The sequence below is a fragment of the Galeopterus variegatus genome, unplaced genomic scaffold, assembly GCF_000696425.1.
Source record: "Galeopterus variegatus unplaced genomic scaffold, G_variegatus-3.0.2 Scaffold7995, whole genome shotgun sequence".
NCBI classification, from domain to species: Eukaryota; Metazoa; Chordata; class Mammalia; order Dermoptera; family Cynocephalidae; genus Galeopterus; species Galeopterus variegatus.
The window spans coordinates 14,902-28,653 of NW_007734106.1; the positions used below are offsets into that span (position 1 = coordinate 14,902).

At 33.7% G+C, this 13,752-nt stretch overlaps 1 protein-coding gene across 1 annotated transcript in view; it reads left to right on the forward strand.

Moving 5' to 3' along the window:
- Positions 1–1,256: 1,256 nt before the first annotated feature.
- Positions 1,257–13,752, forward strand: part of EML5 (echinoderm microtubule associated protein like 5) — a 76,138-nt gene continuing 63,642 nt past the window's right edge. Inside the window, exons 1-6 of the mRNA XM_008592527.1 lie at positions 1,257–1,509; positions 4,487–4,699; positions 9,512–9,679; positions 10,340–10,446; positions 11,271–11,389; positions 12,446–12,632. Coding sequence (XP_008590749.1) covers positions 1,257–1,509; positions 4,487–4,699; positions 9,512–9,679; positions 10,340–10,446; positions 11,271–11,389; positions 12,446–12,632 — 1,047 coding nt within the window. The remainder of the gene's footprint in view (positions 1,510–4,486; positions 4,700–9,511; positions 9,680–10,339; positions 10,447–11,270; positions 11,390–12,445; positions 12,633–13,752) is intronic.

Genomic DNA, 13,752 nt, shown 5'->3' on the forward strand with positions numbered 1-13,752 from the left:
GGGACAGATTCTACCCATAACACTGGAAAACCTTCCCTCCTCTTTTATACCTAGCCAACACCTCAGGTTTTATGCTTAAATCAGATTGTCACCCTTCCTTGACCCATTCCTGCCTTTAGTCTAGTCTTAACCCTTCTTTCAGTATTTCTTGTAGAACTTCACACATTCTTTTTGAGAACTCACAACATTTTATCATACTTTATATTAAATCTCTCACAGTAGAAAGTGAGTTCAAGTTTGTATCCCCAGTGACTAAAACAAAGTAAGCACTCAGTGTTATAAAAAGAAATTTGAGTGATTGCTCTAAATTGTCCATTTAGGAACATTAAAAATTGAGAAGCATTCATTTAAACTTCTGTTTTTGAAATTACCTACGTGGAGCATTTCAGATGGGTGATGCAAAATTTATATGGAGAAAAGTCCCTAGCACTAATTGGAAATAGAAATTCTCACTTCTTTCTACCCCCTCTATCTCCCCCTCTCCCTCTCCCCTACTTCTCCTCCTCCCCACCAACTCCACAGACTTTGGGAACTCAGTGGAATTAAACTAAGTGTATATCCTTTTTTATGGCTGTTACCAATACCTGTATTATTTTGGAAACTCAGTTATAAGGCATCATTGAAAGAAATGTTTAACTTCACTGGTCAACATGGTCCCTAACTGGGAGGAATTTTTGTTCTGCTTAAAAAGGTCAAAGAGGTTTAAATAAAAATAATTAGTGATTGCTACATAAAGATATACATTCAAATGTATTACTGAAGTAATATAGACCAATTCCTCCTTTATTTCCCAAATGTAATTTTGCACATTTAGCTCATTACAAAAATTTGTTTGAAAATTATACTGTTTATAATTAAACATTTTTCATAAACTCAGTGTTTACAAAGAACTTCTCTTGTTCATAAAAAAACCTGACTTTATTTTCTTTATGGTATGACTCCAGAAATTTAGTATCAATCTCTAAACTACTTAAAAATAAAGTAACTTAAAAACCAAATTTCAGGGTTGGCCAACTAGTTCAGTTGGTTAGCATGGTGCTGAATTTTTCTCTATTTCTGGTATGTATTGTCCAAATATATTTCTGTTCAGCAAAATAATTATTCCTTAACTAATATTACTTGTTTTATTTACATTAATTTTATGGTTTATAAATACTCAATCCAGCTTCACAGTCATTTTAGACACACTGGGAAACAGAATTAATTCTGTAGTGACTTTTGTTCATATGGTCTCATTTTTTCTTTTTAACAGAGATATGACGGAAGTCGTACATATTAAAGATAGGAAGGAGGCAATTCATGAGTTAAAATATTCACCAGATGGAACTTACCTTGCTGTTGGATGCAATGACAGCTCAGTTGATGTTTATGGAGTTGCTCAGCGTTACAAAAAAGTTGGTGAATGTGTTGGATCACTTAGTTTCATCACTCATCTGGACTGGTCCTCAGACACTAGATATTTACAGACAAATGATGGAAATGGGAAAAGACTTTTTTATAGAATGCCAGGTAAAAAAATTTGAGTAAATTATATACAGTTTATAGATTTTAGTGCCTATGCAATATTTTATTTATTTTTAAATATATGCACTTTTTATTTATCAATTGTATCTCAACAAAGTTGAGGGGGGGGAGTTGTGTGTGTGTGTGTGTGTGTGGTTTTACAGCTTTATTTTTAAAGTTTATTAATATTTTTTTACATTCTATGATGTTGCAGAGCAGTTGTGGGGGAGGAGGAGAAGGGAAGGAGGAAGGAAATAGGGTGGAGAAGGAGGAAGGAAGAGGAGCGGGTTAAGGCCTGTGGCACTCTCCTCATTCTGGCAGGGGAGACCAGAGAGCTTCCAGTGGTGTCTTGGTCATTGCTGCGTTGAATGCAGATGTCAGGGGGGTATGTCTGAAGCCCTCGCCCCCTACAGCCCTGACTTGGGAGAGCCCAGGGTGTTTCCTGCAGCAGCTTGGTGGTCGTCCATCACTGGGCTGTTTGAGGGTGTTGGGGGGCATGGCTGAGGCCCCCAGCCCTCCCTGCTCCCTGGCTTGGTAGCCCAGGGGACTTCTGGTCCTTGTATGTTTTATACGTGTTCTTTGATGATGTGAGATCTTTACTAGTTAATATCAAACTTTGTCTCTGGTCTGTGGGTATTTTATTTTTTCTTTCAGTTTTGTGTTGGATTATTTGCTGTTCCCACCACTTATACCCTGCACTGGAACTATTTGTTGTTCTTTGCTTACTACAAAAATGGAAGAACTTCCTGTGAGGACCAGTACTTTAGCTCTGTGGTTGAGCTAAATTGTTGCTTTGCTGTGGATTACCTGAAGAAGTCTTTTTGTACAGCTTAGGTTTTAAAGGTTGACTTTATAGGTACTTCCAGGTCTCGTGTGACATCTTGTACACCTGGGTTGTGTAGAAACTCTGGTGTGGGCCTGAGTCTTTTCATCTAATTACACCCTCTGCAGTACTGTATTCCTGACCAGACTCCACTGAGTGGTCCTGTGCTGATTGGGGGGCAGATCAGCTATTCTTGCTGTGCCCCAGTGTTCTCCTGGTGTGCCCGTCTCCCCCACTGCCCATACTCCAAACACTTCCCATGGGACAAGAGGTGCACCAGTCCCTTGCGATGACTCACCAGCTTCTAAGTGACTCCTTTTTTTCAGTTGTTGTGCCTCTTCGCTCCTATATGGGTCCACGGAAACCCTGTCAGTAGTCTTGCTGGCCTGGATGCCACCAAGAGCCTCTTCTCCCTGAAGCCTCCAGGCAACTTTGTCTGAAGGGCATAGCTGCAGCTTTTGCCAGCTTCTGCTTCCTGCACTTAACAGCTCCAGCCTGAAGTGGCCAGGGCTCGAGAAGTTTGGGGCTTGAAACGGTCAGAGGGATTCTTTCTCTTATCATGGCTTTTCTTGCCTTCATGCATTCCATATGTCTCTCCTCCTCTTCCCCTGATCTTTCGCGGTCTCAGCTTAGTTGTTGTTGCTTTTTAATAGTTGTAAATTGGTTGATTTGTGGGAGAGAGTGATGGTGGGGACCATCTTTTCTGCCATCTTGACCGGAACTCGCCTATACAATATTTTAGAATTTCACTGGAAGCAGAATGTAAGTTAAAATTGATTATAGGAAATCAAAGAAGAGATGAGCTAATATTTCAGGCATTGTGGTTTTTTCTGTAAAGCTGCCCTATTATATTAAAATTCTTTTTGTTTGTTTTCTCCCAGCTTTATTGAGGTACAAATGACATTAAAATTGTATATATTTATGGTGTATAACATGATGTTTTGATATATGTATATATATATGTTATAAAGTGACTTCCACATCAAGCTAACATATTCATACTTTCGCATAGTTACCTTTTTTATATATATGGTGAGAACTTTTAAGATCTACTCTCAGCAAATTTCAAGTATACAGTACAGTAATACGGTATTAACTATAGTCAACATGCTGTACATTAGATCTGTAGAATTTATTCATCCTGCATAACTGAAACTTTGTACCCTTTGACAATCTCTCCATCCCCTCCACCTTCCCCATCCCCTGTAAATCACCGTTCTATATAATTTTGGTTCTTAATTAAAACTCCTTTGCTTGGAAGATCTAAGACAGACTCACTTTGTATGGAATTCCATACCATGTGAGTAGTATATGGTAAAGTCCCACTGTATATTAGAGAGTCAAAATGCCATTTTTGTGGGCAGAACTAATTTACTAAATATAATTGCTATAAATGTGTGACCATAAATTGCTTTTTTGTGGCTACCTCAAATAAGTTTTGCAAATATTAATAATATACCCAGTAAACTAAGTTTGAAAAACCAAGTTCCCATCAAAGATTTGAAAAGAGAAGAGTAACAAAATATTACCTCTTAGTACCTATTTATTGTGATGTTTAGTGAATTAATCATTATCTTCCACAAACTTATTAAATAGACTAGCTGTATAATTAAATTAATGCATCTCCCTTAAAATTCTTCATTAATACTCTATCTGTAATGAAGATTTTCTGAATCCAAGGTTTTCTTATGTAATGTAAATATGCAAATATTACTGCCCTCTTATTCATCCTTCTTGATCTATTCCAGTTCTCTCTTTTTCCTCAACTCTATACCTTAGGTTTCTTTTTTAATATCTGATTTGCCACTTTCTCACAGCTTTTGCCTTTTCAGATAAGTTACCCTTTGTGATTAATATGTATCATGATTTTGATAGGATTCCATTTTATTCTTTACATGGGTGAACCTGTTAAGCTAATCATATTCAAATCTGTGTATGTCCTTGAATCAGTTTAATTTTGGTAGTGGCTTTTAAAAAAAATTCCTTGCATTTAGTTTTCTCTTCTCTTTATCTAAACTTACCTACCTATTCATGTATTCTCCTTTAACTGGTGTGGGAAGATATTTAAAATTTTGGTGTTTATCATGTTATCAGTACAATTTAAGCTTGAGTAAAAATCAAATGAAATAATTTCTTAAATTAAGACTGATTTATTTTTAGGAGGAAAAGAAGTGACAAGTAAAGAAGAAATAAAAGGTGTTCATTGGGCTTCATGGACATGTGTTTCAGGCCTTGAAGTGAATGGAATTTGGCCCAAGTATTCGGATATCAATGATATAAATTCAGTAGATGGAAATTATATTGGCCAAGTTTTAGTTACAGCTGATGACTATGGAGTTATAAAATTATTCCGATATCCATGTTTAAGAAAAGGTATCTTTTCTTTAAAAATACTATTAAGTAACCTCTCTCTCGTGAAAGACTTTTATGTTCTTGCAAAAAATTAGTCTCGAGATAAATAAGAGGATTTTATATTATTTAAAATGTGTACTGATTGGTAAAGGGTTTCATGAAAATGAACAGAATTAGCTAATTTTTATTTTGCTAATTCAAAAATTATCGTCATCTGTTGCATTTATTTTTGGTCATGAAATTTTTATCAGAAAATCATTTTTGAATTTATATATTATTAATGGACTATTACATACTCTTTCTTTTTAAAGAAACATTTTTCTTCCCACTTCATATAGTCAGACTGCACAATGATGGTTATATTTTTCTTATGGCTTTTTACCTTTAATCATTTAACTTGTTGAACACACATCTTTTTGGAGACATTTTTCTTATGTCTTTTTCTCAAGAATTCTGAGAAATCAGTTAACTGCACAAGCCCAGGTCATTGTTTAGAACCTATTGGTTGGTTGGTTTCGTGTGTGGATGTGTTTTTGCATAAATCCTTAACATATGTATATTGTTTTGACATTTGTTTATTTTCTATAACAGGCATAAGAAAAATAAGAGGTCCCATCAATGGTTATTTTCTACATATTTTATGTATCACCTCTTTTTCTTGAATCTCTTCTAATATGGTGATATTAATCATTCTGTTCATAGACCTGGGAATAATTGAATGAAATGCTGTATTAGTACTCATTCATTTATTCCATGACTCGTTTCATAAAGTATGTGAATCAGCTTATAACAAGTCCACAAGTACTAAGATAATTATATGAATGGAGAATCAGTAATAAATAAATTAAATAAGAAGAAATACAATATTAAAAGCAGATAAACAAAGTGATAATAGTCACACATCAAATTTGATTCTGGAAACGAAAAATAAAATAAAGCAGGACACAAAATAGTTTTGTGTCCACACACACAAAAGCATACTTGTTCCTCGTGGAAAGTCGTTTCTTCTGAGATTTAATTTTCAAAGAACTCTCTCCTTTAGTATGGGGCTTTATATTAGGTACAGTGAGTGTGTACTAGAGCATCGATACCTAGAGCATCAATACCTCCAACAGTTGCAGTAATGATTTTCACTGGTTTGTTGATAAAAGCTCTAGGACGGACATTAAAATACAACTTACTAAAGGTGATTATGGAAACAGCTGAAATAGTTTGATTCAAATATGTAGTCAGCTGATGTCAAACTCAAGAGGCCAGTTTTCCTGGAAGCTCAGGCTGGTATTTGTATCCTGCCTCCACAGTAAAGTAGTGAGTTCAAAATCCCGCTGTCTTTGCCATTTGTTGATTCCTGCCTGTGAGTTTTCAACTTCCTAGGTCCGTGTGAAAGTGCTTCCATAAGAAATACTAACTACATTAATAAAGGCTAGTTAAATCTCTAGCAATTACTTTATTTCTGGATCCTACCACATAGCCAGGATTTAAGAGTCACCAGGCACAACAAATTTTATTGTGACTCAAGATGATACTTGCCTGGTTAGATTCTTCAGTAAGAATAACGATGATCTTATCCTTAGACATAGCTCCTACTCAGTGTTTCACATACCATCCTCTATGCAAAAACAAGGTACTATCAGTCTAACTTAAGGTTAGGAAAGTGTATCTAATTGTATTAATATATTTTGGATATCCACTTAAGTAATATCTAAGAAGTGCTGCTTTTACAAAATGTGGAAAGATAAATAATAGAAGTAGTTTATGTTATAGAATCATTGTAATTGAAACAGAATATCTGAGGTTAGTTCAGAGAGAATGATCATATGCCCCTCCTCCACATTTACCCAGCTCCAGTCCTAAACCGAAGCATTTCACCAGTACCACCTTTTTTTTTTTTTTCCTTTTTCTTTTATTATCTTCTTTCTCTCCATAATCTCTCTCAGATAACAGACTCTTCCCGGGCAACAGCACAGGGGCTATAGTGGTGGAGGGTGAGCAGGTGGGGGTGGGGGGAAAGTGGGGATTTGAGGGCAGGGTTGCTTTAATCTGCTACCTCCATCACTGTTAATAATGACCAAGACCCTCTTTGTTCTTCTTGTTGACAAATGAAAATTTATGTTTGAAGAAAATATTTATTAAGATTCCAGAAGAAAATTTATTGGAAAAATGATACAAATATCAAACAAAACAGATTTATAATGGAGACTTTACTCAGTGCTGTTTTTCTAAGATTCATTCATGTTGTTGCATGTGCCTTTAGTGCATTTTTTTCTTACTGCTGTGAAATATTGTGCTGTAAGTATATGCTACTATTTTTACATTTATTCTCCTGTCAGTGGACATTTGGGTCATTTCCAGTCTTTTTTATTATATGCAGTTTTCTCAAAGGTGTATACCTAAAAGTGAAATTGCTGGATCATAGAGAATGTGAATGTTGAACTTTATAAGAAAATGTCAAATTGTATTCTAAAGTAGTTATACCATTTTATAAACTCTGATTCACATGCTCTTCAGCACTTGGCATTGATACACTTTCTCATTTTTGCAAATCTAGTTAGTGTAAATGGTGTCACATTCTGGTCTTAATTTACTTTTGTCAACTACTATTTTCAGGTATTTTGTTATAAGCAATAGAAACAGACTAATATGCTAAGCATTATTATATCCAGCATACATTAACAGGGATATGTATAGTTGTTGTCCCATACCAAAAGGAAGATATAGAGAATGTATATTATGAAACAGTAGAGAAAATATATGCATCTCTTGATATATATTTATTCATTTGTTCATTCAAACTATTTTTAAAGTTTTATTTTATTTTTGATATAATAATTATACATTTTTATGGGATACAGTGTGATGTTTCAATACATTTATATATTGTGCAATAATCAAATCAGGGTAATTAGCTTATCTATCACCTCAAACATTTATCATTTCTTTTTGGTGAGAACATTCAAAATCCTCTCTTCTAGTTATTTTGAAATATATAATACAGTATTGTTAGCTATAGTCGCCCTACTGTGCAATAGAACAACAGAACTTATTACTTCTATCTATCTATAATTTTGTACCCATTGACCAATCTCTCCCCATCCTTCTCTCCTTCCTTACCCTCAGATAACTACTATTCTACTTTGAACTTCTGTAAGATCAGCTTTTTAAAATTTCTAAAATAAGTAAGATCATGCAGTATTTGTCCTTCTTTACCTGGTTTATTTCACTTAGCATAATGTGCTCCAGGTTTATCCATGTTGCTGCAAATGACAGGATTCATTCATTTTCATGGCTGAATTGTGTGCATATATATGTCACATTTTCTTTATCCATTCATTTGTTGATGAACACTTAGGGTGAGTCCATATCTTGGCTATTGTGAATAGTGCTGCAGTAAACATAGGCATGCGTATATCTCCTCAACATACTGATTTTATTTCCTTTGGATAATAGCCAGTAGTGGGATTGCTGGGTCATGTGGTAGTTCTATTTTTAATTTTTTGAGGAACCACCATAATGTTTTCCATAATGGGTGTACTAATTTACATTCCCACCAATGGTGTATAAGTGTTCCTCTTTCTCCACATTCATGCCAGCATTTGCTATTTTTGGTCTTTTTGATAATGGTAGTCATTCTAATTGGGGTGAGGTGATAGCTCATTGTGGTTTTGATTTGCATTTCCTTATGTTTACTGATGTTGAACTTTTTTATATACCTATTGGCCATTTGTATATCTTCTTTTGAGGAATATCTATGTAGGTCTTTTACCCATTTTTTAATTGGATTATTTCTATTTTTTGCTGTTGAGTTCCTTATATATTCTGGGTATTAACCCTTGTCAGATGCATAATTTGCAAATATTTGCTCCCATTCTTTAGATTGTCTTTTCACTCTGTTGATTGCTTTCCTCATTGCACAAAACTTTTTAGTTTGATGCCATCCCATTTCTCTATTTTTGCTTTTGTTGCCTGTGCTTTTAAGTTCTTATCAAAAAGTCCTTGCCCAGACCAGTGTCATGAACCCACATGTTTTCTTCTAGCAGTTTTATAGTTTTGGGTCTTACATTTAAATCATTAACCCATTTTGACTTGATTTTTGTATATGGTGAGATTTTGTATATGGTCTAGTTTCATTCTTTTGCATGTAGATATCCAGTTTTTCTGGCTCCATTTATTGAAGAGACTATCCTTTCCCCAGTCTGTGCTCTTGGTGCCTTTGTCGAAAATCAGTTAGCTAAAAGTGTGTGGATTTATTTCTGTGTTGCATATTCTGTTCCATTGGTCTGCAGTCTGTGTTTATGCCAGTACCTTGCTGTTTTGGTTATGATAACTTTGTAGTATATTTTAAAGTCATACAGTGTGATGCCTCCAGCTTTGTTCTTTTTGTTCAAGATTGCTTTGGCTGTTAATTGTCTTTTGTGGTTCCATACAAATTTTAGGATTTTTTTTCTACTTCCATGAAGAATGTCATTGGTACTTTGATAAGGATTACATTAAAGCTGTAGGTTGCTTTTGGTAGTATGAACATTTTAACAATATTATTTCTTCCAATCCATGAACACAGGATATCTTTCTATTTATTAGTATCCTCTTCAATTTCTTTCATCAATGTTATATAGTTTTCATTGTAGAAATCTTTTACCTTATTGGCTAAATTTATTCCTAAGTATTTTGTTTTGTTCATTCAACCAATTTTTGAATCAGGATTTTTCCCATTTGATCATAATTAAGATAGTGGAAGGACAACACAGTGGTTCATGTCTAGAAATTGTCATTTGAAATGGTATTTTTGTGTGTTGGCATTTTTTAAATCAATTTAAAGATATATTTTTGTTATAGGGGCCAAGTTTAGAAAATATATTGGCCATTCAGCTCATGTAACTAATGTCAGATGGTCACATGATTATCAGTGGGTTATTTCTATTGGTGGAGCAGATCACTCTGTCTTTCAGTGGAAATTTATTCCTGAAAGAAAACTAAAAGATGCTCTTCACATAGCACCCCAAGGTGAGTAGTACACATTGCCTGAACAATTTCCCTGTCAAATAACTCTTCAATAACCCCCAAATAACAATTTTACTATTGAAATGTATTCTAGCCTTGTAAGTTAACAGTATCTGTTAGGAGAAATTTCAAATTAAAATGTTAGGTTTATGTGTTTAAAATCAGAAATCATAGAACGTAGAATACAAAGTACTTTTGGTTTCATTTTAATCTATCAAATGACAAATGAAGAAGCATTTATGTCAGCAGAACATTTAATGTATTCTCTGGGAGATGGGTATTTAGGTTTCCTGTGTGTTTTCTTGACAGAAAAATTGATATCAATTCATATGTTGCATATAGTATTTTTTAGCTACTTTTCATGTTAATTATAGGTTATATTCACTTATATTTGCACAGACATTTAAATTTGATGTAGCGGTCATTGGGGAGCCAGTGAAGGGATTTAAAGGATCTATTGAGTTTGCAGTGAGTGGAGAGGAAGATAATCTGTAGTACAGTTTACTGACATCTGTGTCACTTGAATAGGTAATTTTATTTGATTGTTTTATGGCTTGTCTCCATGTCAACTGACATAGTCAACTCTTAATCATTAATTTTGCAGTGCTGTTTTGAAAATGAATATTCTTTAAACAAGTAACATTTCATTTAAAAAAATTACAGAAAGTCTGGCTGACTCTAATAGTGATGAATCAGATTCAGATCTGTCTGATGTTCCAGAACTGGATTCTGAAATTGAACAAGAAACACAGCTCACCTACCGTCGGCAGGTAATATTCTATTATCACATAATTTTTTTCTGAAAAGTCTAATTTCTTCTTTATCTTGCTCCATTACTCATGTATTTTTATCAATTGTGGTTTTAATTTCCTAAGCAATGTATGGCTATTTTAGTTTTCCCCCTTTAAGCCTTAAAGTACACTTTAATAATAAAATGTTCTTTTATAATAAGTGTTTGATATGCTAAGTATTCCTGTTTACTATTTGCCTACAGAATTTTGTCCCAGTATGCTCCCATTTATTCCCTTTAAAATATTTTCTTATAGGCCGGCCCATGGCTCACTCCGTAGAGTGCGGTGCTGATAACACCAAGGCCACGGGTTCGGATCCTATATAGGGATGGCTGGTTTGCTCACTGGCTGAGCGTGGTGCCGACAACACCAAGCCAAGGGTTGAGATCCCCTTACCGGTCATCTTTATAAAAAAAAATATATATGTATATTTTCTTATGAAGTATAAAAATTTTCTGGAATGCTAAATATGTATTTGTGTGGTACATAGAAATGTGAATTAGTTTATTCTTCCTATGGAAGTGAATTTCATAAAGTACCTTCTCATTTAAGACATTCACTAAAGTTCATCAACAGTAATCATAGTCTCTGAAAGTTGTGTTAAGAATATACGAGCACCTTTATTAAGATATATTTTGTTTGTTTGTTTATGGTGGCTTGCTGGTTCTGGGATCCAAACTCATGACCTTGGCTGTGCTCTAACCAACTGAGCTAACCAGCCAGCCCAAACTGTCTTTGTTTGTTTGTTTGTTTGTATTAATATATATTTTAAGCATATTCCTACTTATATACATTTTTTAAAGGTTTACAAAGAAGATCTACCTCAGCTTAAAGAACAGTGCAAAGAGAAACAAAAAAGTGCTACTTCTAAAAGAAGAGAGAGGGCTCCAGGAAATAGTATTCGATTACACTTTGTTCATGGGTATAAAACAACTGTTTTTCATTTATGTGTTTGAATTTTGGTTCATGCTTACTAGCTATGTGACTTTGAGCAAGTCTCTTAACCTCTCTATGCCTCTGTTTCCCTGTCTGTAAAATGGAGATAACAGTACCTATCTGATGAGGAGTAAATAAGGCAATGTTAGCGACTTAGAACATCGTCTGGCATATAATAAGCACTATATAAGTGTTTATTAAATAACTCTCATGAAAGTTTAGTATTATATTTATAGAAAATAGACCTCTTGTCTTTAAACAGATGAAAATAAGATGTAAGAGATAATCATCTCCCCTAAATATGTCTAATTAGTAATGATATTGTGACTTCTTTTTGCCTGTAGTTTTATGTAGTAAAAGTATTTTTCCTCTAGTGTTAAAACAGGCAGTATTGTGCAGTCATGTTTTATGAATTGGATTTCCTTGAAGTGCGAAGCTAGGTTGCTATAAATGGAATTATACTGACCATTTTAAGAAGATGGTGTTACTTTTTCCTGCATGAGTTAATGTTTTTAAATTGTTATTTAAACTTATTTTTGGAATATCTATTATATTCTCATGTTTCAACAATGTATACAAAAGGATTTAGTTTGAAAATCTTCTTCTCACCTTTGCTCTCCCAGCCGTCATTTCTCCCCTCCACAGATGATCACTGTTACTTACTTTCAGAAAAATTTTACATGTACAATGAATACAAATATATATTCCTTTCTATACCCTTTTACTTATTAAATATCAATTGGTTTTGTTTTATAGTACACAAGTTTAGTATTATACTTGTGTAAATTGTGTACCGTGTATACTTTTCTGTACCTTGCTTTTTTCACTTAGTATTATAGCTTGGATTTAGCAATTTGTTATCAAAGCAGTTCATAAAAGTTTATGGGATCTGAGATAGTGGTATTTCCTTTAATTGTTCAGCATCCTATAAAACTGAAAATCAAATGACCAATCGAAAAGGTTTCTACTTCTTCTCTGTATATTCTATATTGATCAGATCAAAGGCAAAAATTAATTTTATATGATTTGTTTTCTATATTAGTTACAGAGGTTATGACTGTCGAAGTAATCTATTTTATACCCAAATTGGTGAAATTGTGTACCATGTGGCAGCAGTGGGTGTCGTTTATAATCGACAACAGAACACACAGCGTTTTTACTTGGGTCATGATGATGATATTCTCTGCTTGGCTATACATCCTTTGAAAGACTATGTGGCAACAGGCCAGGTAGGTTCCTTTGAAAGACTATGTGACAATAAGCCAGATTAGGTTAGACCACTGAGTTTAAAATTAGGTTATTTCACTTTTATACTCATATATACAGTCAGCCTTATGTATCAATGTGTTCTGCATTTGTAGATTTAACCAACCATGGATAGAAAATATTATGGAAAAAAAAATTATGTCTGTATTGAAATGTACAGACTTTTTTTCTTGTCATTATTTCCCAAACAATACAGTATAGCAACTATTTACAAAGCATTTACATTGTCTTATGTATTATGAGTAATCTAGAGATGATTTAAACTACACAGAAGAATGTGCATAGGTTATATGCAAATACTGCACCATTTTACATGAGGGACTTGAGCATCTGCAGATTTCAATATCCACAAGAGGGCCTGGAAAAAAAAAAAATATATATATATATATATATCTTTCGTGTTCTTGGAAATAAAGAGTGAAGAATTCTTTAGAATGGGATTTTATTTTATATCATAAATAAAATTTACCCCAACTCTTTTCCTACAGTTTTCCTTATAGTTTTATTGTTTCAATTATTATCTTAATTTGAATTTGGAACTAAGAGATCTGGCTCATTTTTTTCTGTCAGGACATTCGCTTTTTAAATTTGTGAGTAAAAAATTATAAAGAACCTAGAGATTAGAAATCTGTTTTCTTAGGCTGAGTTACCTAAATAATACAATAAATTATTTAACATATGTTCTGTGACATTTAGGTTTACCAAAGTAGAAAGTACAAATATTGAAATAGAAAACACTGAGAAAAGTCTTCACTGATACCTCTTTATATGGGTATTCTTAGAGAAGGAAGAGAAGGAGTGATGTTTATAGTTCTTATGATGTGTAAGTACTATACTGGTTTCTTAATGTATATTCATTTTATTCTCAACTCAACCCTATGAGAATGAAATCATTTCCTCCAATTTACAAATGAGAGAGTTTAGGTTTAGAGAAATTAAATAATTTGCTCAAGATCTCTAATTAGTAGTAAAGCCCAAAGCCCTGAGTAGTAATTAGTAGTAAAACCTAATTAGTAGGAAAGCTAATTAGTAGTAAATCCTAAAGCCCTTAGTCTGGCTGGCTTTAAACACTGTGTAAATATA